General features: G+C 41.5%; 1 protein-coding gene across 1 annotated transcript; it reads right to left on the bottom strand.

Moving 5' to 3' along the window:
• Positions 1 to 679: 679 nt before the first annotated feature.
• Positions 680 to 24,633, bottom strand: LOC112235458 (neuroligin-4, X-linked-like). Its single transcript, XM_024403915.2, has 9 exons — positions 24,268 to 24,633; positions 20,928 to 21,582; positions 18,726 to 18,878; positions 13,055 to 13,240; positions 12,634 to 12,899; positions 4,564 to 4,725; positions 4,028 to 4,389; positions 3,756 to 3,902; positions 680 to 2,917 (listed from the first exon to the last, which is right to left on the bottom strand). Exons 2-9 carry the CDS (start codon positions 21,412 to 21,414, stop codon positions 2,101 to 2,103), a joined length of 2,580 nt encoding a protein of 859 aa, XP_024259683.2. The 5' UTR covers positions 21,415 to 21,582; positions 24,268 to 24,633; the 3' UTR covers positions 680 to 2,100.
• Positions 24,634 to 25,557: the final 924 nt, after the last annotated feature.

Here is a 25,557-nt window from a genome sequence, read left to right as displayed (position 1 = left end):
CACCATGCTGTGGGGATGTTTTTCAGTGGCAGGGACTGGGAGACTAGTCAGGAATGAGGCCAAGACGAACAGAGCAAAGTACAGAGATCTTTGATGAGAACCTGCACCAGAGCACTCAGGACCTCAGACTGGGGTGAACATTCGCCTTCCAACAGGACAATGACCCTAAGCACACAGCCAAGACAATGCAGGAGTGACTTCGGGATACGTGTCTGAATGTCCATGAATGGCCCAGCCAGAGCCGGACTTGAATCTGTTCTAACATCTCTGGAGAGACCTGAAAATAGCTGTGCAGAAACGCTCCTTATCCAACCTGACAGAGCTTGAGAGGATCTGTAGAGAAATGGGAGAAACTCCCCAAATACAGATGTGCCAAGCTTGTAGCGTCATACACAAGAAGACTCGATGCTGTAATCGCTAACAAAGGGTGTTTAACAATGTACTGAGTAAAGGGTCTGAATAGTTATATAAATGTGATATTTCCATTTTTTATTTCTAAGAAATTTGCAAGAATTTCTAAAACTGTTTTTGTTTTTGTCATTATTGGGTTTTGTGTGTAGATTGATGAGGGGGGAAAAAAACGATTTAATCAATTTTAGAATAAGGCTGTAATGTACCAAAATGTGGAAAAAGTCAAGGGGTCTGAATACTTTCTGAAGGCACTGTATAGAAACATATAAATGGTAAAATACTGATACTTTATTTAACAAAATGGAGCAGAAAGTTCATACAGTACATACAGCAAAGACTCCTTCCATCTGTTAAGGCAGAAACTGAAAATATTTTGAAAAAAATAATCTTTTAATCTAGCCTATGGTAGTATTTCAAATAAGATTCATTGTTTCAGATCCACTATTTCAGCTTTCAGTATATGATTTCATATTAGTTTTATTTTATGGTTCAAAAAGCTCACAAATGCAGGATTTGTGTCGGGACGGATTTTAATCGCAATGTTTTAGACTTCAGTATGATTGAATTTGGGTCTCAGGTCAACTGATCAGTTTTGTCTCTGGGAGACATGATGGAAGTAGGTAGGGTCAGGATCAGGGTTAGAAGACAGGGTTAGAGGTAGGGGGTCAATAAGTGTAAGGACTGAAATAAGAGTTCATAGACAGGTTGAGGGTCCAAGTTAGGATGTAGGTCAAAGTTAGGATGAGGATAGGGTTAGAGGTCAGGGTCAAAGGTTACAGGTCAGGGGTAAGGACAAAAGTATGGGTCCATGGCTGAGAGATGGGGCCAAAAATAGACCCAGTTCCATGTCCCAGTACAAGTTTCAGATCAGGGAAGAGGTTGGGCATAGATGTGGTCAGGGTTAGTGTTAGGGTCAGGGTTTACATCTTGTTAGATGTGGTCAGGGTTAGTCAAGCGTCAAGTTACATCTTGTTCTGGGGACCTATACATTTATAATCAACTCAAATTAAAACCTACGGTCGTTAAATAACATATTTGAATGCAATAAAACAGTAAAAGCTTTAAATCTTACCATCTTTTCTCCATTATGTTTACAAGTTATTTACATATTTGAACAGACTGCTGGTTGGTAGATCTTCGGACTGTTGAACTTGTTATTGTTGAACCATTCAGAGGAATTTGTCCCAGGTTCTATGAATACAGTCTGTCTCTGTCCATCTGTTGTTCTCTGTCTGTCTGTGTGTCTGTCTGTCCTTCAGACTACATCCCTGGCCTGGCTGAGCACAGAGCTACAGCGAACATTGATCCTCTGAAGGATTTCATTGCAATTGAAATATTCTACATTCACATTTCACAGGTTCTTCAAGTTGTTCCCAGAGGGTTCAGTCAGTAGTCTGATCTGGACATCACAGCAGCCCCGCTCCAGGGCAAGTCACGTGGCAACTTCAGCCATTTCGGACGCAGCTTATAGAAGCAATGTTTCCATGATGTATGGACCAAATTGGCAGCCATATTGGATGTTCTCATTTATAATGTTCTTTTTACTGATGCACATTACTTAATCTCCCAGAGTTCATCACTTCCGCTCCCTCATTGTTCTATTCATGCAACACGGCAGACTGGATCGTTCCGCCATTTTAGGTGCTGGAGAAACTATCCTGCATCGTTCTGCCCCATCTCTGTCTGTGGTTATACACGTGTGGTAGAATGTGTGTGTGTGTTGGGGTGTGTGTGCGTGTGTGTATGGGGCAGGTGAGTGTTACTGTAAGGACTATAGCCCTGCATGGGCTGCACCCCCACAACAGATCCAGGGGTCATGGGGGTGGCAGGGTGAGAGCCAGGGGTCATGGGCAGGGACCTGGGGGTCATCAGGGGCACGTCGTCAGGGGAACGTCTCAGGGTCAGGGTGTAGTCAGGTGGACAGGTCAGTCGCAGGGTGTCCAGAGTGTTGTAGATGTCCTGTGTGTCCAGTGTGTCCAGAGCCTCCAGTGTGTGGTGTATGTTGTGTGTGTCGTGTATCTCCAGCGTGTTGTGTTGGTGCAGAGCCTCAGCCTCCAGCTGCTTCAGAAGTCCCTCCCCCTGCAGTTGGTGTGTGATGTCAGCGTTCATGATGTCACGGCGTGGAGGTGGGCGTGGCAGCCTCCGGTGTTCCATCTTGCGTTTGTCCTTCTTGTAGAGCAGAGCTGCAAAGGCCAGGATGTTGAGGAAAAGGAGTGAGGCTCCCACTGCGATGGTAACACTCAGCTCAGTGGAGTAGTCCTCCATGACGGGGTGGGGGACCTGCAGCTCCTCCCCCTGCAGTGCTGGAGCCTGGGGCGTGGCAGGGGGGTTGGGGTTGGGGTGGCGCGTGCTACCCAAGCCCAGGCCTTTAGACAGCCGCTTGGTGTAGGAGTGGGGGGTGGTGTCCTGGGGAGGGCTGTGGGTTGCAGAGGACACATACTGCAGCAACTCGTTGATGTTGTGGAGGTGGGGCACCAGCTGTAGCCAGAAAGCTGTCTTGGCGGCTCTGGAGTCAGAATCATCATCCATACAATGAAAAAATACATTTAACAAGGAATCGGATAATATACACAATAACGTAAGATAACATCATACATGATAAATTATAGTTATTATACATTAAACAGTCAGAAGGGGAAAGTGGCAAGTGCTGCTAGCGTGAAGTGCTATCACTGCAAAGTGGTTCATTGTACATAATTTAACAAGATATGGAAGCAGCAAGATATATATTGCTCTTGGAAAGGTAGGCAAAGGAATATCTACCTGTAGTGGTCTGTGATTATCTGATCTACTGATAGTGGTCTCTGACTATGTGATCTACCTGTAGTGGCCTGTGATTATCTGATCTACCTGTAGTGGCCTGTGATTATCTGATCTACCTGTAGTGGCCTGTGATTATCTGGTCTACCTGTAGTGGTCTGTGATAATCTGATCTACCTGTAGTGGTCTGTGATTATCTGATCTACCTGTAGTGTTCTGTGGTTATCTGATCTACCTGTAGTGGTCTCTGACTATGTGATCTACCTGTAGTGGCCTGTAGTAGTCTGTGATTATCTGATCTACCTGTAGTGGCCTGTGATTATCTGATCTACCTGTAGTGGCCTGTGATTATCTGGTCTACCTGTAGTGGTCTGTGATAATCTGATCTACCTGTAGTGGTCTGTGATTATCTGATCTACCTGTAGTGTTCTGTGGTTATCTGATCTACCTGTAGTGGTCTCTGACTATGTGATCTACCTGTAGTGGCCTGTAGTAGTCTGTGATTATCTGATCTACCTGTAGTGGTCTGTGATAATCTGATCTACTTGTAGTGTTCTGTAGTGGACTGTGATTATCTGATCTACCTGTAGTGGTCTCTGACGCGTGGCTTCAGGCCGATGTGCAGGTACAGCTGTTCCTTGGGGGTGTACTTGGCCCAGGCCACCTCCTCAAAACGGTTGGGTTTGGTGTGGATGAACTTGGTGTCCTGGGGCACCGGCTGGTTAGGATCTCTGAGACACAGCACAGACACAATCAGAAAACGTGATCTTAAAAGTGAACTGTTGTAACTTTACCATTTATTAGAGGAAAGTAAGATATTTCTTAGCAAAGAAGTTAGACAAGAGATTTTTCTCACCCTGTCTTGGCGAAGTTGGTCCAGTATGTCATGACCACGGCGCTGAGCATCACATCGTTCTTAGAAAAGTTACAGTTGAAGAGGTCCGTGGGGCCGATCAGCGGCAGACCGAACACATACGGCACCTCATCTCCATGAGCGGAGTCAGCCCAGGCGGGCGACGCGTCACTCTGACAGTGGTGGTAGAAGGAGTAGAAATATGTTGGCGATCCGTACTGGGCATGGAGGTCTGCTGTGGCCACCGCCGGCGCCACCCACTGGTGATCAGTGAACAGCGCGACTAGAGTCTTCCGCCGCGTTTCAGGGTTCTCCCGGTCGGCCCAGTCTGTGTACATGAACTTGATGCTCTCTCTCAGCGTGTCCTGCCGCAAGGATAAAAACAAGGTAAAAAAAAGACCTTGTCAATAAAGCACATGAGAGCATAGACAGATTGCAGTATGCAGAGTGCAGTTCTACTTTTTGCTGAACTTATTCTTTGCCCTCCAGCACCTTGCGTAGAAACACTGGATGGGCATATATATTTTCCTACAGCCTACCTTCCCCTCTGGGTAGCCGTAGAGACTGTCCACGAAGTCCGACACGGCAAAGTCAAAATCGTCGCTGGAGACACCATCCTCACTGTCCACCATCCCGTCAACAAACTGAAGCCCCTCCCCCTGGTTCACACCCAGCATGATGTCATAGTTGAGGAACTCTCCCTATGTGTGACGAACAGGGTTGACAATAACAACATTATGCATCCTTAACCCTGACTCAGAACCAAATCTTGCTAAATCTAATAAACCATATTTTATTATTAACTTTTATTTAATCACGGGAGCCCAATTATATTATTATTCTTTTTTTACTCCATATACAAACTTATACGAACATCAACTTACAGACACACAAAAAATGAGTACATTTCATCTGCCCGGACGAGCATGCTCACACCCCCATCCCTAGTGCCTGCATTATTGTTTGCTAATTGGCCTGCAATTGTATTGATTTGTTTTTCTCAGTCGCCAATGCTATTTATATATTTTAATAATAAATCATTTGATTTTTCCATTGTGTTAATGATGGTGGATTGATTTATTTCCAAGTTTTTACAATAGGTTTTTTCAAGTGATGAGAAGATAATTGTCCAGTCCATTGGTATCTAACTACACCCCAATATGCCATGTCTTGAAATATGCAGACGGATTAAAAGTAAGTTACATTGAAATACTTTATAGCTCCGCCCACAACTTCCGGACTTTATAGCATTCCCAAAAAGCATGGATTATTGAGTCATTATTAGTTTTACACGTAAGACATGAATTTTGCATCTTGTATAAAACATTATATACAGTAGTTTATACCTCCATCCTGTACCATCATCAGTTCTTTATAAGTCTTGGTTGCAATAGTTTATATATTTTTCTAAGAGACTGTCAGTTGGATATGCCCTCTGTAAGGTTTTGTATGTTCCCTATCATTTGAGCATCTGTTTCCGTAACTTTTAAGTTGCATATATTTAAAACTACTGTTTCTTCACTGGTCAGTCCAAAATTACTTTTTAATTCTGTCATGGAAATACATTTATTTTCTGTTACCAAGTCATTTAGGGTTTCTATGCCTTTAGTTTTCCATGTGGACCAATTCATCTGTGAATTCTGAAAAGCTATCCAAGGATTGTTCCATAAGGTTGTGTTTTTAGGGAATTATGTTTTTTATTGTAGAATATGTTTCATTTTCTTCTATACTGTTATAGTGTTCTTAACTATGAAGTTGATTCTGGAGATGAGCATCTGCATTTTCAATATGTACCATTGTTCCTCTTTAGTGCATTTTATCATATGTTGCAAATAAAAGCCTTGGGTAGTGAGTTGATACAATTCTATGTCTGGAAGGTTAAAACCACCCTCAGACTTAGGAAGATGTTCAACTTTAAAAAAAATTCTATACATTTTATTTGCCCATATAAATTATGTTATGACCAAGTATACTTTTTTAAAGAATGTCTTCGGTAGGGTACTTGGTATTAAATCCAAAATCATTGGCAGCCATGCCATTCTAAAGAGGTTTATCCTACCTGTAAGATTTATGGGAAGATATTTCCATTTAATTATACCTGCTTTCATATAGTTGAGTAATGGAATAAAGTTTTTTGTTGTTATTTATTAAGCATCCTTAATATTTCATATTTTTAGTGGTCCACTTAAAGGATTCCTGTAGATCGTGACTTATTCTTTTACCTTTTCCTAATGCCATTATTTCATTTTTTCCACATACATTTTTGATCCTGAGATTTGAGTATTCATAAAATATTTTTAGGAAAAGGGGGCATTGAGTTTCCAATATTGGTCAGGTATATCAGGAGATCATCTGCAAATAAGTATTTTTTTTAATTAATGTTTACCAATACTGATACCTGTTACGTTTGGGTCCTGTCTAATTCTTTCTGCAAGTAGTTCAATAGCCAGTGCAAACATGAGTGGGGAGAGGGGACACCCCTGTCTTGTGCACCTTTCTAAAGCAATTTCAGCAGATAATTTATTATTTGTGTATATTTTGGCTTTGGGACATTCATGCAATATTTTTATAAATGTATTATTTCAGCTGGAAAGTAGAAAGCTTCCAAAGTTGTGAATAGAAAAGACCATTCAAGATGGTTGAAAGCCTTCTCGGCATCAACAGACATTATTGATAAATGTAAATCGTGTTTTTTGGGGTATTGTATTAAACTGAAACATGTTCTTGTATTTCTTTGTGTATATTTTCAATAAACCCTGTTTAATCAATATATACTGTATCAAGTCTGTTAAGATTTTTGCCATTCTATTGCTTATAAGCTTTGTTATTATTTTATTGTCACAATTTATTAAACTTAAGGGTCTATAATCAGCAGGGGACTCTCCAGGTTTTCCTGGTTTTAATATAACTGAAATAACCGTTTGATACATGAAACTAGGAAGTATTGAATTGAGTGACATGTGCTTGGTCATTTGTGTGGGGCTATTTTGTCCCAAAATGTTGAATAGAATTCTATGTGAAAGCCATCCATTCCTGATGCTTTTTTTTAACAGTATCTAATATTTCTTCTTGGGTGATATCTGTTTTTTTCAATGGTGTCCTGAGGACATAAAATAAAATATAAAAAACAAGTACATCACATTGGAACATCACAGGCATCATTAACACATTATTAAAGTCAATCAAAACAATTGCACACCTCAGTGAACTCATTCATCATCAGAGTTTTAAACTGCCCTAGTGGCACCAGGGAATCCAAATGTAATCAATTTTGTAAGTGATTCCAAAAATGTGGAGCATTAAAACAAAAAACAGATATACCTAGCTTGGTGGAGACCAGCCCTGTGAACGGGTTTGGTATCTCATGTTTTTATACTTTAAAAAACTAAGTTAGGTAAGTCAAGAGCTTGTATAGTAGAGCTTTGAACACAAAAAGGGACTCATGAAGTGACCTACGGGACTTTAATGAGAACCAGCCAACCTTTTAATACAGGATGCAGTGATGCGTATTAAAACTATCACCTGTGATAAAGCGAAGGGTGCTATGGTAGACGGCATCCAAAGAGTTAAGAGTAGTGCCTGCTGCATTCCAATAAATGGTCACCTTAGTCAAGCTCTGGCAGGAAAGTTGACTATACAATCTGCCTCTTGTTGATCAGGGAGAAGCATGATCTACTTCTATAAAAGAAGCCTACTTTAAATGTCAGCTTCTTAACTAGCTCATCCATATGTTTTTTACAGACATATTGTCAGTCCAAAAGCCCAGATATGTATAGGTGGGAACCTGCTCAATGACCCAAGCCCAGCTCAGTTAATCCCTACCATTGTGTCGCTGAGTCATCATAATGCTTTAGAAAATGTACATTATACCAGGGGCATTGGTAGACACAATGTAAGTAACCTAATATATGTCCCTCTAACTGCCTCTGCTGAACCTACAGCTATTGTATGCAGCAATCATCTGTCTATTAACCAGATTTATGCTGTTAGCAATGAGGTGGTGTGCCCTAGTAGGAAGTCCACTGTGTGCAGCTCACCCTGAACTAACATAAATACCATGAGAATATCTACTTCTGCTAAGCTTCCCAATAAAGCTATGAAAAGAAGCAAGCCTCACAGAAAAGTGCTCAAAATAGCCCACGTTAACATATGTAGCTTTACCTTTTGCGTGTAGGGGGCAGTATTTTTGTTTTTGGCTAAAAAACGTACCCATTTGAAACGGCCTATTTCTCAGCCCCAGAAACTAGAATATGCATATAATTGTCGGATTGGGATAGAAAACACTCTAAAGTTTCCAAAACTGTCAAAAGATTGTCTGTGAGTATAACAGAACTGATATTGCAGGCAAAAACCTGAGGAAAATCCAATCAGGAAGTGCCTCTTATTTTGAAACCTCTCTGTTCCTATGCATGCCTATCCTCCATTTAAAGGGATATCAACCAGATTCCTTTTTCTATGGCTTCCCTCACCTGTCGACAGTCTTTAGACATAGTTTCAGGCTTTTATTTTGAAAAATTAGCGAGAAAGATCACATTGCGTAAGTGGATAGGTGGGGGCTCTCAGAGTGAGTTTTGCGTAACAGAGTTAAGCGGCCATTGTTTCTCCCGGTCCTATTGAAAAACCTACACTCACGGTTGATATATTATCGAATATATATATTTTAAAAAATACCTGAGGATTGATTATAAAAAACATTTGACATGTTTCTGTGGACATTATGGATATTATCTGGGATTTTCGTCTGCGTTGCCGTGACCACTCTTTCCTGTGGATTTCTGAACATAACGCGACAAACAAACGGAGGTATTTGGATATAAAAATAATCTTTATGGAACAAAAGGAACATTTGTTGTGTAACTGGGAGTCTCATGAGTGAAAACATCCGAAGATCATCAAAGATAAACGATTAATTTGATTGCTTTTCTGATTTTCGTGACCTAGCTACTTAATGCTTAGTGTACATAATGTTTTGTTGTACTATCGATAAACTTACACAAACACTTGGATTGCTTTCGCTGTAAAACATCATTTCAAAATCTGAGATGAAAGGTGGATTAACAAAAGGCTAAGCTGTGTTTTGCAATATTGCACTTGTGATTTCATGAATATGAATATTTTTTTGTAATATTATTTGACTGTGGCGCTATTGCTGATGACAATTATCCCGCTTAAGGGATGGGTAGCATCAAGAAGTTAAGAAACAAGGTTCATGAAATTAATAACTTGTAGTAACAGATTACATTCATTTTCTGACTATCTTTGAAACTCACTTAGACAATACCTTTATTGATACAGTGGTAGCAATACATGGTTATAACATTTACAGAAAATACAGAAATGCCAGTGGTGGAGGTGTTGCTGTTTATATTCAGAACCACATTCCTGTAAAGATTAGAGATGATCTCATGTTAAATACTGTTGAAGTAATATGGCTACAAGTTCATCTGCCTCACCTAAAGCCCATTCTTGTGGGAAGCTACTATAGACCACAGAGTGTTAACAGTCAGTAGCTGGATAGCATGTGTGAAATTCTTGATAATGTATGCAATATCTGTCACGTCCTGACCTTAGTTCCATTTTTATGTCTCTATTTTAGTTTGGTCAGGGCGTGAATTTGGGTGGGCATTCTATGTTTTCTGTGTCTGTGTTTTCACCCTACAGAACTGTTTCGATTTTCATTTCTTTCCTGCACTTTGTTATTTTGTATTTTCTCGTGTTCTGATATAATAAATTATCATGGACACTTACAGCGCTGCATTTAGGTCCGATCCTTCCTACTCATCATCAGACGAAGAAGAAGTTCGTTACAATATCAACAGAGAGGTATATTTTCTAGGTGATTAAAATATGTCTTTCATCAAGCTGCCCACTCAAGAAAAAGCTTCAAACCAGTGCCTGCAACCTGCTTCAGGTTATCAGTCAACCTAACAGGGTAGTTACAAACAGCACAGGAATGACATTTACAATATGTATTGATCACATCTTTACTAATGCTGCAGAAATATGCTTGAAAGCAGTATTTGGATCCATCGGATGTAGTGGTCACAATAGTGGCCATATCTAGGAAACCCAAAGTTCCTAAGGCTGGGCCTAATATAGTGTATAAGATGTCATACAATAAGTTTTGTAGTGATTCCTATGTTGTTGATGTAAATAATATTTGTTGGTCCGTGGTGTGCAACTAAAATGAGGAGCAAACAGACATTGAAATGAAATTGCTTATCCCAGTTACTAATAAGCATGCACCCATTAAGAAAATGACTGTAAAAATGGTTAACTCCCTGTGGATTGATGAGGAATAGAAAAATTGTATGGTTGAGATGTATGAGGCAAATGGGATGGCAAATAAGTCTGGCTGCATAACTGATTGGCAAGCGTACTGCAAATTGAGAAATCATGTGACTAAACTGAATAAAAAGAAGAAGAAACTACACTATGAAAGATAAATTGCAAAGAACACTAGTAAAACGCGTTGGAACACCTTCAATGAAATGTTGGGAAAGCAAACTCAGCTCCATCATTCATTGAATCAGATGGCTCATTCATTACAAAACCGACTGATATTGCCAACTATTTAAAAACAAATAATTGGCAAGATTAGCAAACTTAGGCATGACATGCCAGCAACAAACGCTGAAACTACACATCCAAGTATATCTGACCAAATTATGAAAGACAAGAATTGTGCTTTTGAATTCTGTGAAGTGAGTGTGGAAGAGGTGAAACAATTATTGTTGTCTATCAACAATGACAAGCCACCGGGGTCTGACAACTTGGATGGAAAATTGTTGAGGATAATAGCGGATGATATTGCCACTCCTATTTACCATATCTTCAATTCAAGCCTACTAGAATGTGTGTGCCCTCAGGCCTGGAGGGAAGCAAAAGTAATTCCACTACCTAAGAATAGTAAAGCCCCCTTTCATGGTTCAAATAGCCAACCAATCAGACTGTTACCAACCCTTAGTAAAGTTGTAGAAAAAATTGTTTTTGACCAGATACAATGCTATTTTACAGTAAACAAATTGACAAAAGACTTTCAGCCTACTTATAGGGAAGGACATTCAACAAGCTCAGCACTTACACAAATGATTGATGATTGGCTCAGAGAAATTGATGATAAAAAGATGCTGTTTTGTTTGACTGTTAGTCGGCTTTTGACATTATCAATCAGTCTGCTACTGGAAAAACTTTATGTTTTGGCTTTACACCCCCTGCTATATTGTGGATAAAGATTTACCTGTCTAACAGAACACAGAGGGTGTTCTTTAATGGAAGATTCTCCAACATAATAAAGGTAGAATCAGGAATTCCCCAGGGCAACTGTCTAGGCCCCTTACTTTTTTCAGTCTTTACTAACGATATTGAGTAAAGCCAGTATGTCTATGTATGCGGATGACTCAACACTATACACGTCAGCTACTACAGCAACTGAAATGACTAACACTTAACAAAGAGCTTTCAGAATGGGTGACAAGGAATAAGTTTGTCCTAAATATTTCAAAAACTAAAAGCATTGTATTTGGGAGAAATCATTCACTAAACCCTAAACCTAACTAAATCTTGACATGCCACCAGAGGTCTCTTCAAGTCCAGAATAGACTATTGGAGGTGCACAGTACTACATAGATCCATGACTACATGGAACTCTATTCCACATCAGGCAATTGATTAAAGCAGTAGAATCAGATTTTAAAAAACAGATAAAAACACACCTTATAGAACAACTTGGACTGTGAAGCAACACAAACATAGGCATATCAAATCAAATGTATTTATATAGCCCTTCTTAGATCAGCTGATATCTCAAAGTGCTGTACAGAAACCCAGCCTAAAACCCAAAACAGCAAGCAATGCAGGTGTAGAAGCACGGTGGCTAGGAAAAACTCCCTAGAAAGGCCAAAACCTAAGAAGAAACCTAGAGAGGAACCAGGCTATGAGGGGTGGCCAGTCCTCTTCTGGCTGTGCCGGGTGGAGATTATAACAGAACATGGCCAAGATGTTCAAATGTTCATAAATGACCAACATGGTCAAATAGACATAGACCTATGCATACACACATATGATAACATACACACTATATACATGTACACATGTATTTTGTGTTGTAGATATGTGGTAGTGGTGTATGGGCCTGAGGGCCCACATTAGTGTGTTGTGAATTCTGTAATGAATGTATTGTAATGTTATTAAAATTGTAAAACTGCCTTCATTTTGCCAGACCCCAGGAAGAGTAGCTGCTGCCTAGGCTTTAAATCGACCCCTGTAGGACACCTTTAGTAATATTGAGGAAACTTGACTTAACACCATCAGAATGCACACATTGTGTCCTATCTGACAGATAGTTCCTAAACCACTTGCAAGTATCCTGGTCAAGGCCCATTTCAGACAACCTTTGAATGAGTAAGGGATGGTAGACAGTATCAAAAGCCTTGGATAGGTCTATAAATATGGCAGCACAGTGATTCCTATGATCCAAGCAATTTAATATAAAATTTAAGACAAGCGCAGCTGCTGAAATGGTGCTATGTCCAGGTCTAACATTTTAAGAATAACTTGTAATACATGTATAATATATATAAGCCATAGAGTGTTCTATATTTTCTCACCTGCTCCATGAGTATCTGGGGGTCATCAGGGATGACATCACCGTCGATGACAGGTCCGAAGGCGGTGTGGTATTTAGCTGGAGTGATATTCTGTTCTACCAGCTCCTGGTAGGTCTTCCCCTGCAGACAGACGATGAGCTCTGATGAGTCCTCCAGGCTGCAGCCCACCTTGTCCCCCAGCAGCCTTGCATACTTCCCTGGCTGGTAGTTGACCGCCCAGCTGGACAGGGCTGTCCCACTCTGGATGATCGCCTTCTGGAACAGATCTGATACACAGCATGCTGACAGAGGTTAGAGGTCAGAGGTTATGGGTCAAGAATTGGAGGTGACTCTTTGAGAAGTGTGACCAGGCTAACAGTTAGAAGTTAAAGGTCTAGGGTAAGGGTTCATGGGTTGGGTTCAGGGGTTAGAGGTTACTTACCCTCAGAGTAGTGGGACAGAGTTAGTAGGCTGACACAGGAGGCTCCAGCCCCGGAGCCAAACACAGTGACTCTGTCTGGGTCTCCGCTGAATGCAGCAATGTTCTCCTTCACCCAGCGCAGAGCCTGGATCTGGTCCAACAGACCATAGTTGCCTTTAGCTGCCTGGTCACCCGTACTGAGGAAACCTGAGGGAATAACACATATAAAATACACAACAATATAGAAGGAAAGTCTAGTAGATATTAGAGTAAAAATATATATATAACACAACAAACAGAAATACAGTGCATTCGGAAAGTATTCAGACCCCTTGACTTTTTCCACATTTTGTTACGTTACAGACTTATTTTTTAAATTGATTGAATTGTAGTTTTTCCTCATCAATCTACATACAATACCCCATAATGACAAAGCAAAAAACGTTTTGTTTTTTTAGCAAATATCACATTTACATAAGTATTCAGACCCTTTACTCAGTACTTTGTTGAAGCACCTTTGGCAGTGATTACAGCCTCGAGTCTTCTTGGGTATGATGCTACAAACTTGGCAGACCTGTATTTGGGGAGTTTCTCCCATTCTTCTCTGCAGATCCTCTCAAGCTCTGTCAGGCTGGATGGGGAGCATCGCTGCACAGCTATTTTCAGGTCTCTCCAGAGCAGAGGTCGACCAATTAATCGGAATGGCCGATTAATTAGGGGGGATTTCAAGTTTTCATAACAATCGGTAATCGTCATTTTTGGACACCGATCGTGGCCGATTACATTGCACTCCACGAGGAGACTGCGTGGCAGGCTGACTACCTGTTATGCGAGTGCAGCAAGGAGCCAAGGTAAGTTGCTAGCTAGCCTTAATCTTATCTTATAAAAAACAATCAATCTTAACATAATCACAGGTTAACTACACATGGTTGATGATATTACTAGTTTGTCATGCGTTGCATATAATCGATGCGGTGCCCGTTAATTTATCATCGAATCACAGCCTACTTTGCCAAACGGGTGATGATTTAACAAGCTCATTTGCGGAAAAAGTACTGTCGTTGCACCAATGTGTACCTAACCATAAACATCAAGGCCTTTATTAAAATCAATACATAAGTACATATATTTAAACGTGCATATTTAGTTATTATTGCCTGCTAACATTAATTTATTTTAACTAGGGAAATTGTCACTTCTCTTGCGTTCTGTGCAAGCAGAGTCAGGGTATATGCAGCAGTTTGGGCCGCCTGGCTCGTTGCGAACTGTGTGAAGACCATATCTTCCTAACAAATACCGTGATTAATTTGCCAGAATTGTACATAATTATGACATAACATTGAAGGTTTTGCAATGTAACAGCAATATTTAGACTTAGGGATGCCACCCGTTAGATAAAATACAGAACAGTTCCGTATTTCACTGAAAGAATAAACATTTGTGTTCAAAATTATAGTTTACAGATTTGACCAAATTAATGACCTAAGGCTTGTATTTCTGTGTGTTATTATTTTATAATTAAGTCTATGATTTGATAGAGCAGTCTGACCAAGCGGTGGTAGGCAGCAGCAGGCTCGTAAGCGTTCATTCAAACAGCACTTTCCTGCATTTGCCAGCAGCTCTTCGCTGTGCTTCAAGCATTGCGCTGTTTATGACTTCAAGCCTATCAACTCCCGAGATTACGCTGTCAATACTAAAGTGCCTATAAGAACATCCAATAGTCAAAGGTATATGAAATACAAAGGGTAGAGAGAGAAATAGTCCTATAATTCCTATAACAGAAAACGTCTTAAATATTGAAGACTCATGTTAAAAGGAACCACCAGCTTTCATATGTTCTCATGTTCTGAGCAAGGAACTAAAACGTTAGCTTTTTTACATGGCAAATATTGCACTTTTACTGTCTTCTCCAACACTTTGTTTTTGCATTATTTAAACCAAATTGAACATGTTTCATTATTTATTTGAGACTAAATTGATTTTATTGATGTATTATATTAAGTTAAAATAAAAGTGTTCCTTCAGTATTGTTGTAATTGTCATTATTACAAATATATATATATATATTTTTTAAATCGACCAATTAATCGGTATCGGCTTTTTTTGGTCCTCCAATAATTGGTATCGGTATCAGCGTTGAAAAATCATAATTGGTCGACCTCTACTCCAGAGATGTTAGATCAGGTTCAAGTCCGGGCTCTGGCTGGACCACTCAAGGACATTCAGAGACTTGTCCCAAGCCACTCCTGTGTTGTCTTGGCTATGTGATTAGGGTCATTCTCCTCCAGTTGGAAGGTGAACCTTCGCACCAGTCCAAGGTCCTGAGCGCTCTGGAGCAGGTTTTCATCAAGGATCACTCTGTGCTTTGCTCTGTTCATCTTTCCCTCAATCCTGACTAGTCTGACAGTCCTTGCCACTGAAAAACATCCCCACAGCATGATGCTGTCACCACTATGCTTCACCGTAGGGATGGTATTGGCCAGGTGATGAGCGGTGCCAGGTTTCCTCCAGATATGACGCTTGGTATTCAGGCCAAAAAGTTCAACCTTGTTTTCATCAGACCAGAGAATCTTGTTTCACGTGGTCTGAGATTCCTTTCGGTGCTACTTGGCAAACTCCAAGCGGGCTGTCATGTGCCTTTTACTGAGGAGTGGCTTCTTTCTGGCCACTCTACCATAAAGGCCTGATTGTGGAGTGCTGCAGAGATGGTTGTCCTTCTGGAAGGTTCTCCCATCTCCACAGAGGAACTCTGTCAGAGTGACCATCAGGTTCTTGGTCACCTCCCTGACAAAGGCCTTTCTCCCCCGATTGGCCGGGCGGATTACTCTAGGAAGAGTCTTGGTGGTTCCATACTTCTTCCACTTAATATGATGGAGGCCACTGTGTTCTTGGGGACCTTCAATGCTGCAGACATTTTTGGTAACCTTCCCCAGATCTGTGCCTTGACACAATTCTGTCTCCGAGCTCTATGGACAATTCCTTCGACCTCATGGCTTGGTTTTTGCTCTGACATGCACCTGATATAGACAGGTGTGTGCCTTTCCAAATCATGTCCAATCAATTGAATTGACCGCAGGTGGACTCCAATCAAGTTGTAGAAAAATCTCAAGGATGATCAATGGAAAAAATGTATATATTTTATTTTACCTTTATTTTACTAGGCAAGTCAGTTAAGAACAAATTCTTATTTTCAATGACGGCCTAGGAACAGTGGGTTAACTGCCTGTTCAGGGGCAGAACGACAGATTTGAAACAGGATCCACCTGAGCTCAATTTCGAGTCTCATAGCAAAGGGTCTGAATACTCATGTAAATAAGGTATTTCTATTTGGTTGTTTTTATAAATCTACATACATTTCTAAAAACCTGTTTTCGCTTTGCCATTATGGGGTATTATGTGTAGATTGATGAGGGAAACATTTTATTTAAACCAATTTAGAATAAAGCTGTAATGTAACACAATGTTTAAAAAGTGAAGGGGTCTGAATACACTGTATGGAATACACTGTATTGTATTTAAAAAATACTTTTCATCAAAGACATGAACAGCAGGATGTAAATATGGACTTGGAACTAAAGGCCGATCTCCACTTGAAACTAGATTTGATTCCTTACAATTATGAGACTAGTATTCTCACTGGGGATTGGTTAATACGGCAGATACTTATAAATCTCTCATTAGTGATTTTTATAAATCAATAATAACAAGTATTACAGTATGCCGTTATAACCTAAACCTAATCCAGTAAGTGGCTAAAGTTGCACACTAACCCTTATACTGTAGCACAAATGAATTGTCTAAACACAGATTGACAGACATGTTTTAGTGTAGCCAAACCCTGAGGACCCTGGGTAATGTGGTGACATGACTCAGTGACTGATGATGTCATGTGACTGTTGCTCACCACCCTCAGTCAGACCTGGGGTAGACCTGGGACAGCAGAACATCCATGTGTCACTGAACACATGCACACACAAAATGAGTGTGTCACTAATTCACACGCCACACTAGGGACATGAGTGTGTCACTAACAGGATGAGCTGGAGTGTGTGTGTGTTACTGAGGGCTGAGCCACAAGATACATGTGATCTTCAATGATTATAAATCCGATCACTTAGCACTCTTGTTTTCCTCCTCCCCTCCCACTCTTTTCCTCTTAACTCTTTCCGCACTACCTCTTTCTCTAGATCACCTCCTCTTCTCCCCTCTTGTTTTCCTCCTCCCCTCCCACTCTTTTCCTCTTAACCCTTTCCGCACTACCTCTTTCTCTAGATCACCTCCTCTTCTCCCCTCTTGTTTTCCTCCTCCCCTCCCACTCTTTTCCTCTTAACCCTTTCCGCACTACCTCTTTCTCTAGATCACCTCCTCTCCTCCTCTTCTTTTCCTCCTCCCCTCCCACTCTTTTCCTCTTAACCCTTTCCGCACTACCTCTTTCTCTAGATCACCTCCTCTCCTCCTCTCGTTTTCCTCCTCCCCTCCCACTCTTTTCCTCTTAACCCTTTCCGCACTACCTCTTTCTCTAGATCACCTCCTCTTCTCCCCTCTTGTTTTCCTCCTCCCCTCCCACTCTTTTCCTCTTAACCCTTTCCGCACTACCTTTCTCTAGATCACCTCCTCTCCTCCTCTCGTTTTCCTCCTCCCCTCCCACTCTTTTCCTCTTAACCCTTTCCGCACTACCTCTTTCTCTAGATCACCTCCTCTCCTCCTCTCTTACCCTCTCTATTATTCCCTCCCCTTCCTTGCCTCACACCCTGCTTCTCTTATCTCAATTAAATTTCATTCAAAGCGCTTTATTGGTAGTGGAAACATATATTTACATTGCTAAAGCAAATTAGATAGATTTTTTATAAGTGAAATAAACGATAAAAAACTAACAGTAAACATTACATTAACAAACGTTTCAAAGGAATAGACATTTCAAATGGTATGTAGTGTTGTAACGATGCACAAATAGTTAAAGAACAAAAGGGAAAATAAATCAACATAAATATGGGTTGTAGTTTATTATAGTTGTTCTTCACTGGTTGCCCTTTTCTTGTGGCAACAGGTCACAAATCTTACTGCTGTGATGGCACACTGTGGTATTTCACCCAATAGATATGGGAGTTTTTTTTAATCAAAATTTTATTTGTTTTCAAATTCTTTGTGGTTCTGTGTAATCTGAGGGAAATATGTGTCTCTAATATAGTCATACATTTGGCAGGAGGTTAGGAAGTGCAGCTCAGTTTCCACCTCATTGTGTGGGCAGTGTGCACATAGTCTGTCTTCTCTTGAGAGCCAGGTCTGCCTACGGCGACCTCAGTCAATAGCAAGGCTATGCTCACTGAATCTTTACATAGTCAAAACCTTCCTTCATTTTGGGTCAGTCACAGTGGTCAGGTATTCTGCCACTTTGTACTCTTTATTTAGGGTCAAATAGCATTCTAGTTTGCTCTGTTTTTTGGTTAATTCTTTCCAATGTGTCTAGTCCTTCTCTCATAAAGCTTCATTTAACCCTACCTACTGTGAGCCATAAACACAAAGCTGATGGCTCCCCTCTAACCAGGCAAACACACAGATGAATCTGGCTGTCTACAGGCTGCTAGCTACTCAGTGGTAACACAGACCGGTGACATTTCAACCAGTGAGAGAGTAAGCCAGAAAGGTGGTTAGGCGGAATCTCACGATGATGATGGTAAAGATGACGACTAACCCAGTACTCCCAGCCTGTAGTTGATTGTGATGACAATGACGTTTCCATAGCTAGCGAGGACACTGCCGTCCATCATGTTGCCGCTCCCTTCAGAATAAGAACCTCCGTGGACATACACCATCACTGGCCGCAGACCGCCCTCATCATGGATGTCTGGAATCACACACACACACAAGCCAGATTTTCAGAGCGTTCAACAGCTCTTGCAGTATGCAAAGAAACATATGTGGGTGCATGCATAAATACAGTGGGGCAAAAAAGTATTTAGTCAGCCACCAATTGTGTAAGTTCTCCCACTTAAAAAGATGAGACAGGCCTGTAATTTTCATCATAGGTACACTTCAACTATGACAGACAAAATGAGAAAAGAAATCCAGAAAATCACATTGTAGGATTTTATTATTAATTTATTTGCAAATTATGGTGGAAAATAAGTATTTGGTCAATAACAAAAGTTTATCTCAATACTTTGTTATGTACCCTTTGTTGGCAATGACAGAGGTCAAACGTTTTCTGTAAGTCTTCACAAGGGTTTCACACACTGTTGCTGGTATTTTGGCCCATTCCTCCATGCAGATCTCCTCTAGAGCAGTGATGTTTTGGGGCTGTTGCTGGGCAACACTGACTTTCAACTCCCTCCAAAGATTTTCTACAGGGTTGAGATCTGGAGACTGGTTAGGCCACTCCAGGACCTTGAAATGCTTCTTACGAAGCGACTCCTTCGTTGCCCGGGCGGTGGGTTTGGGATCATTGTCATGCTGAAAGACCCAGCCACGTTTCATCTTCAATGCCCTTGCTGATGGAAGGAGGTTTTCACTCAAAACTCACGATACATGGCCCTATTCATTCTTTCCTTTACACAGATCAGTCGTCCTGGTCCCTTTGCAGAAAAACAGCCCCAAAGCATGATGTTTCCACCCTCATGCTTCACAGTAGGTATGGTGTTCTTTGGATGCAACTCAGCATTCTTTGTCCTCCAAACACGACGAGTTGAGTTTTTACCAAAAAGTTATATTTTGGTTTCATCTGACCATATGACATTCTACCAATCTTCTTCTGGATCATCCAAATGCTCTCTAGCAAACTTCAGACGGGCCTGGACATGTACTAGCTTAAGCAGGGGGACACGTCTGGCACCGCAGGATTTGAGTCCCTGGCGGCGTAGTGTGTTACTGATGGTAGGCTTTGTTACTTTGGTCCCAGCTCTCTGCAGGTCATTCACTAGGTCCCCCTGTGTGGTTCTGGGATTTTTGCTCACCGTTCTTGTGATCATTTTGACCCCACGGGGTGAGATCTTGCGTGGAGCCCCAGATCGAGGGAGATTATCAGTGGTCTTGTATGTCTTCCATTTCCTAATAATTGCTCCCACAGTTGATTTCTTCAAACCAAGCTGCTTACCTATTGCAGATTCAGTCTTCTCAGCCTGGTGCAGGTCTACAATTTTGTTTCTGGTGTCCTTTGACAGCTCTTTGGTCTTGGCCATAGTGGAGTTTGGAGTGTGACTGTTTGAGGTTGTGGACAGGTGTCTTTTATAGTGATAACAAGTTCAAACAGGTGCCATTAATACAGGTAATGAGTGGAGGACAGAGGAGCCTCTTAAAGAAGAAGTTACAGGTCTGTGAGAGCCAGAAATCTTGCTGGTTTGTAGGTGTCCAAATACTTATTTTCCACCATAATTTGCAAATAAATTCATAAAAAATCCTACAATGTGATTTTCTTTCCTAATTTTGCCTGTCATAGTTGAAGTGTACCTATGATGAAAATTACAGGCTCTCTCATCTTTTTAAGTGGGAGAACTTGCACAATTGGTGGCTGACTAAATACTTTTTTGCCCCACTGTATGTAGAGATGGATGCATCCACCCGCCAACCCCTCTTTACGCAACTTCTACTCTCTGTTCATCATATATGCATAGTCACTTTAACCATATCTACATGTACATACTACCTCAATCAGCCTGACTAACCAGTGTCTGTATGTAGCCTCGCTACTGTATATAGCCTCGCTACTGTTTTTCACTGTCTTTTTACTGTTGTTTTTATTTCTTTACCTACCTATTGTTCACCTAATACATTTTTTTGCACTATTGGTTAGAGCCTATAAGTAAGCATTTAACTGTACGGTTAAATGTTGTATTCGGCGCACGTGACAAATAAACTTTGATTTGATTGTGTGTGTGTGTGTACTGTATATACTACATACCTTCCTCAGTAGGGACGTATATATTGAGGTAGAGGCAGTCTTCACTCTGCTGTGACAGGTATGTGCTGGCTATGTCCAGATTGGCAGAATACCAGAGAGGTAACATCTCTGTCAGCAGGCTGTGTTCCTCTACAGGCTGGGGACAGACAGGGGAGAACTGGGTGGCGTTCCTCACCCCTGGCCAGGACAGTGGGGGCTCGGGGGGCTGGAAGCGTCTCTCCCCAGTGGGGGGGCGGGCGTAGGGGACCCCCAAGTACTGGACCACAGGGCCCAGCAGGTCAGAAGGCAGGGGGGTCAACTGACCCCTCAGTCTGCCCTGGGACGTGGTGATGACTGACTGGCTAGCAGCAGGGGGGAGGGACAGGACAAGGGAGAGGAGAGGGGGGAGGATGCCCCTCAGTCTGGACAGGGACAGGAACATGGAGAGGACACACAGTAGATAGGAGGGCAGAGAGGGGATAGGGGTGGGGGGAGACGGAGGAGACATGTGGGAGTGTCGGCGTTCGGTTTAGATCAGGACTCCGTCTGAGAGTTTAACACACACTCACACAGCCCTGCTCAGTTTTTTGTATGTGTTTGTCTCAGAATATGTCTCTCTCCTCCCTGGGTCAGCCAGTCACCTCCCGGTTCTCTTCGTACAGTCACACTGTTCTGCCTGGAGGGAGGGAGAGAGACAGAGACAGACAGAGATAAAAAGCAGAGATGGGGCTTGAATTATATATACATACTGCATGTACAATGGTTCTCCTCCAAGCGTGCGGGCTGAACTGGGAAAATTCCCTCTTCCACTGCCAGTTGAAAAAAAGCATGCAAGTTTTGACACAGCCTAGTCTGAAAGAGTACAATACCACAAATAAAGGCAGACTTTGTATAGACATGAAGACCCAATTAAAACAACATGACTGGCCAGAGAGAACAGGCTGTAACATCTCAGGGTGCAGAGTGGTAGAAACTGAGAGACATTTTCTCCTCTCATGCTCCAACTAAAGAGAAACTGAGAGCAATCTTGGTATAATTTTACATAGCAGCCAGTGGCGACCTGTCATTTTGAGCCCCACTTTTTTTTTCTTTTTTTTTTTTGCCTGTTTTGCATGTTATTTTGGCAAACAATGTAAAAAAAAAATTAAAAAAAAAAATGTATTGAGTTAATAAAGCCACGTACAAACATGCAAGTGCTTCAGCCTAGCTCAGTGCTTTCTGTGGTGTAGGGGCAGCTAGCGGAAAATACAGAGCATAGGGGTTGGTCATCTTCTCTAGTTGTGCCCTGATTGGCTCAGTGTTCTGTCACTCATGGGGACACTACATCACCTCAAAATCTACAGGGAGAGCTAGAAATTTCAAGCCCTAACGGGTGCTGTCATAGACTTACATTTGAAGTGCACATCCAAGAATCCTCAAGGTCATTGGCCACAGATAAAATGACGTCAAATCACATTATATCTACCGTAGCTTTGATTGAACTGATCATGTCAACATAATACTTTCAAAATCTTAGCTTCCAAGCTAGACAAGCAGTCATCATCATGACAAAATTTGCCCACAAGAAGGACTGCTGCACCACATTCCTGTTCAAGTGAGCACAGCACAACAGTGATTCCAAAAATGTATTAAATAATAAATAATGTAATTTGCTAGGGAGATATGTATACTGTAGCTAAGAAAGCAATACTACGTGTATGTTGTGTAGTAACCTGTTAGTAGCCCATGTGCCTCACCCTAATTATTTGGCACCTATCCCCCTCAGAACTTAGCCTACTGTTCTGACTTAGTGGTGCACATGTAGCCTATAGCCTGTTTTAGAGAAACGTCATCATTGAATATTGAAATATCTTTCATTGTCTGCTTATATGCCCCCTTTATTTATTCTAGGTTCTGACTTGATGTACAGGGAGAATACGTTAAGAACGGCCCATGATCTGAATTCTGTCGCTATACATTTCAAAAGTGCTGAACAAATAGTTGTATTGACTACGTCCATCTTAGCTCATTCATTAAATGTCTTAAATTAAAATCAAAATTACGATTACCTCTCATCCGCTCATCGTTCCTTTATGCCATAGTTTGTACATCTCAATTGTCAGAAGAAATCACATTTGTTTAAGCAAGTCAACCATATCAGCTATGTTTTTTAAAAAGGCAGTAAATGAGGCTGAATGAACTGTTTCGCTGCCAGACAAGGCTCAGCTGATAGCCAGGTGTAGCGGTGGTAAGGATTCACTCCATGGTGCTGAAAAGAAAGCTCTGCTGTTGGGACAGCTTTATGTAGGCCCTAACAGTTTGTGGGCCCCGTTTGTCACCGTTATAGTGCAATTCATGTATTGTTTAGTGTTGTGTTGTGTAGTGTAGTGGCTTTGCTGGCATGCATCTAAAAAAATAAATGTGTGGAGTTAGCCCCACCAAGACTTACATGCTTAAATCACCACTGACTACAGCACAGGATAAAATGGTAATAGCATTGCAATATCATGGTAACAAGTTATAGTTACTCACCATTAGGGCATTATTTTGCCCAGTTACCACTTAACTTCAGTGTAATAATCTATACTATTATTTCAGTGGAATAATCATTTGTGCCTTCATTCAAAATCGACATGGCAACAGTCTTGGCGCTGGCAGCACAGTATGTGCTAGTTATTGCAATTGTCATTCATGTAATTTCCTTATTGTAATTTTTGTTAAATATCAGTCTTTGGTTTCTAAATCTCAGAAACCCCCTGCCCTTTTGGGGAAATTAGTATGAATGTTTAAAACGTCCGCACAAGTTGTTGTTGTTGCTATAGCATTGATCTTGTATTGGTCGTTCCCATTCGTGCCAATAAAGGTAATTTGAATTGAATCGATTTTAGAGAAAGAGATGGAGAGAGCGCGTGCAAGAGAGAGAAATGAATATGTAACATTTAAATGTTATCTCTTGGCTGTGACTGGTACTGCAGCTGCATCATCGGGTATCCTATATCTGGACCTGTATCAGCAGCATATGGCTGGATATTTTAATCAGAGCCCATTCCTCTCCATTCGCTGCAGTGACACCCCTCAGGTGCTACAGGGGCCATGACACGGGTTGTGTTGCTTAAATCATGACGTTTAGACTCAGGACATGTCTAAAGACAATCAACCTGTTATCCATCTGAAATCCAGCTATTTATCTATTATATACAGCCAATAGTGAAATACATTCTATAGCGGGGTTTTAGCCACAAAAATGTGACTACAAAAATGTGACTGTGAAGCGCAACATCTGATGAATAGTAATGAGCGTACTGTAGCATACAGGACCCCCCCCACACACACACACACACACACACACACACAGTAGAACATGGTGATAAATGAGACTCACCGACACACGTCATTGCTCCATTGGTCTGTTCACGCAGCTGCTGCAGTAAAAATGTCAGCTGACAGAGCGTTTCATCCCTCACTGCGAAGAAAACTGAAAAGAAGATGGGGAGAGAGGACAGGAGAGCGGTGAGAGAAATCCTGGGACCGTGTGTCGATGACTGCAGAGCCTCGTGCACCAGCGACGTGCCTGGGGTAAATTCCACCGTTGCCGTGAGCTCCCGGGAATAGCCTAAGTATTTGTGGTCTGAACCCCGCAACAACTGAATACCGTACAGGACGTGATTATCGTTAACAGAAGAAAAAACTACGACGTTCACATCTTTCTCGCTCTCTTTCTCGCTCTCTCTCTCTCTCTCTCTGTCTCTCTCCCTCTCTCTCTCTGTCTCTCTCCAGATGCTATTGGACAGTGTTGAATGGAGCCTGCAGCCAATAGATTCATGCACCCTCATCAGCTGGGACAGACACACACATACACACACACCACAGGACAGGCTATCAGTAATCACAACAACACAGCCCATCTTAACTTCTGAATCCATGTTGGGAGAACTGTGTCTCAGACAAGATGGAACATACATGGAATGGGATATCTTCAAAACACTAGGCTTTGCCAAAACTACACATTGTATCATTGCAGCACCAATGGTAAAATACATACAATCACACACACACAACTTTGTGACAAACAACCTTCAATGAAACTAAGTCACAAGATGACATCACATTAGTGTGTTTTTCTGTCTGTAATAACAACCCTATGTCTGTATTCTTTCCTGGGGCCATTCCGGTGGACAGTGTGTGTGTATGAGTGAGAGAGACATGACATGACTCACCCAGTCACCTCAATCCCTAACCCTTAATGTCAGCTCAGTGATTCATGTCCCCTCCCATGACGCTACCCTAACTCTAACCCTAACTCACGATGCCACACAACAAAGCTGATTCTCCCTACAAGACGATCTGGTTCTATAAACAAATTATACACTGCACAAATCTGACGTTGCGGCCCCCAAGAGCTAGAACGCTGGTAGGAGCGGTAGGCCTCAGTATGGATGGGATCCTGAAGACGTAGAGGTGTAAATGGTAACAGCTATACTAGAAATACTGTTGTGTGTGTGTGTGTCGTTCTTTCGGTGTGTTTGGGAACATTCACCATGTCAGCCACATTTAGTTTCCTCCACATGTTCTCTCCATCCTCTCAGATCCCTGTGTTCCCACCATCCTCTCTTCACCTTCTCAGCAAACATAGAAAAACATTCACCAAAAACAGGGTATGCAAACATAAGCC

This window comes from Oncorhynchus tshawytscha, linkage group LG03 (assembly GCF_018296145.1).
Source record: "Oncorhynchus tshawytscha isolate Ot180627B linkage group LG03, Otsh_v2.0, whole genome shotgun sequence".
Taxonomy (NCBI): Eukaryota; Metazoa; Chordata; class Actinopteri; order Salmoniformes; family Salmonidae; genus Oncorhynchus; species Oncorhynchus tshawytscha.
Note: the sequence above shows the minus strand (reverse complement) of the source record. Positions and strands in the feature narration are given on the sequence as shown.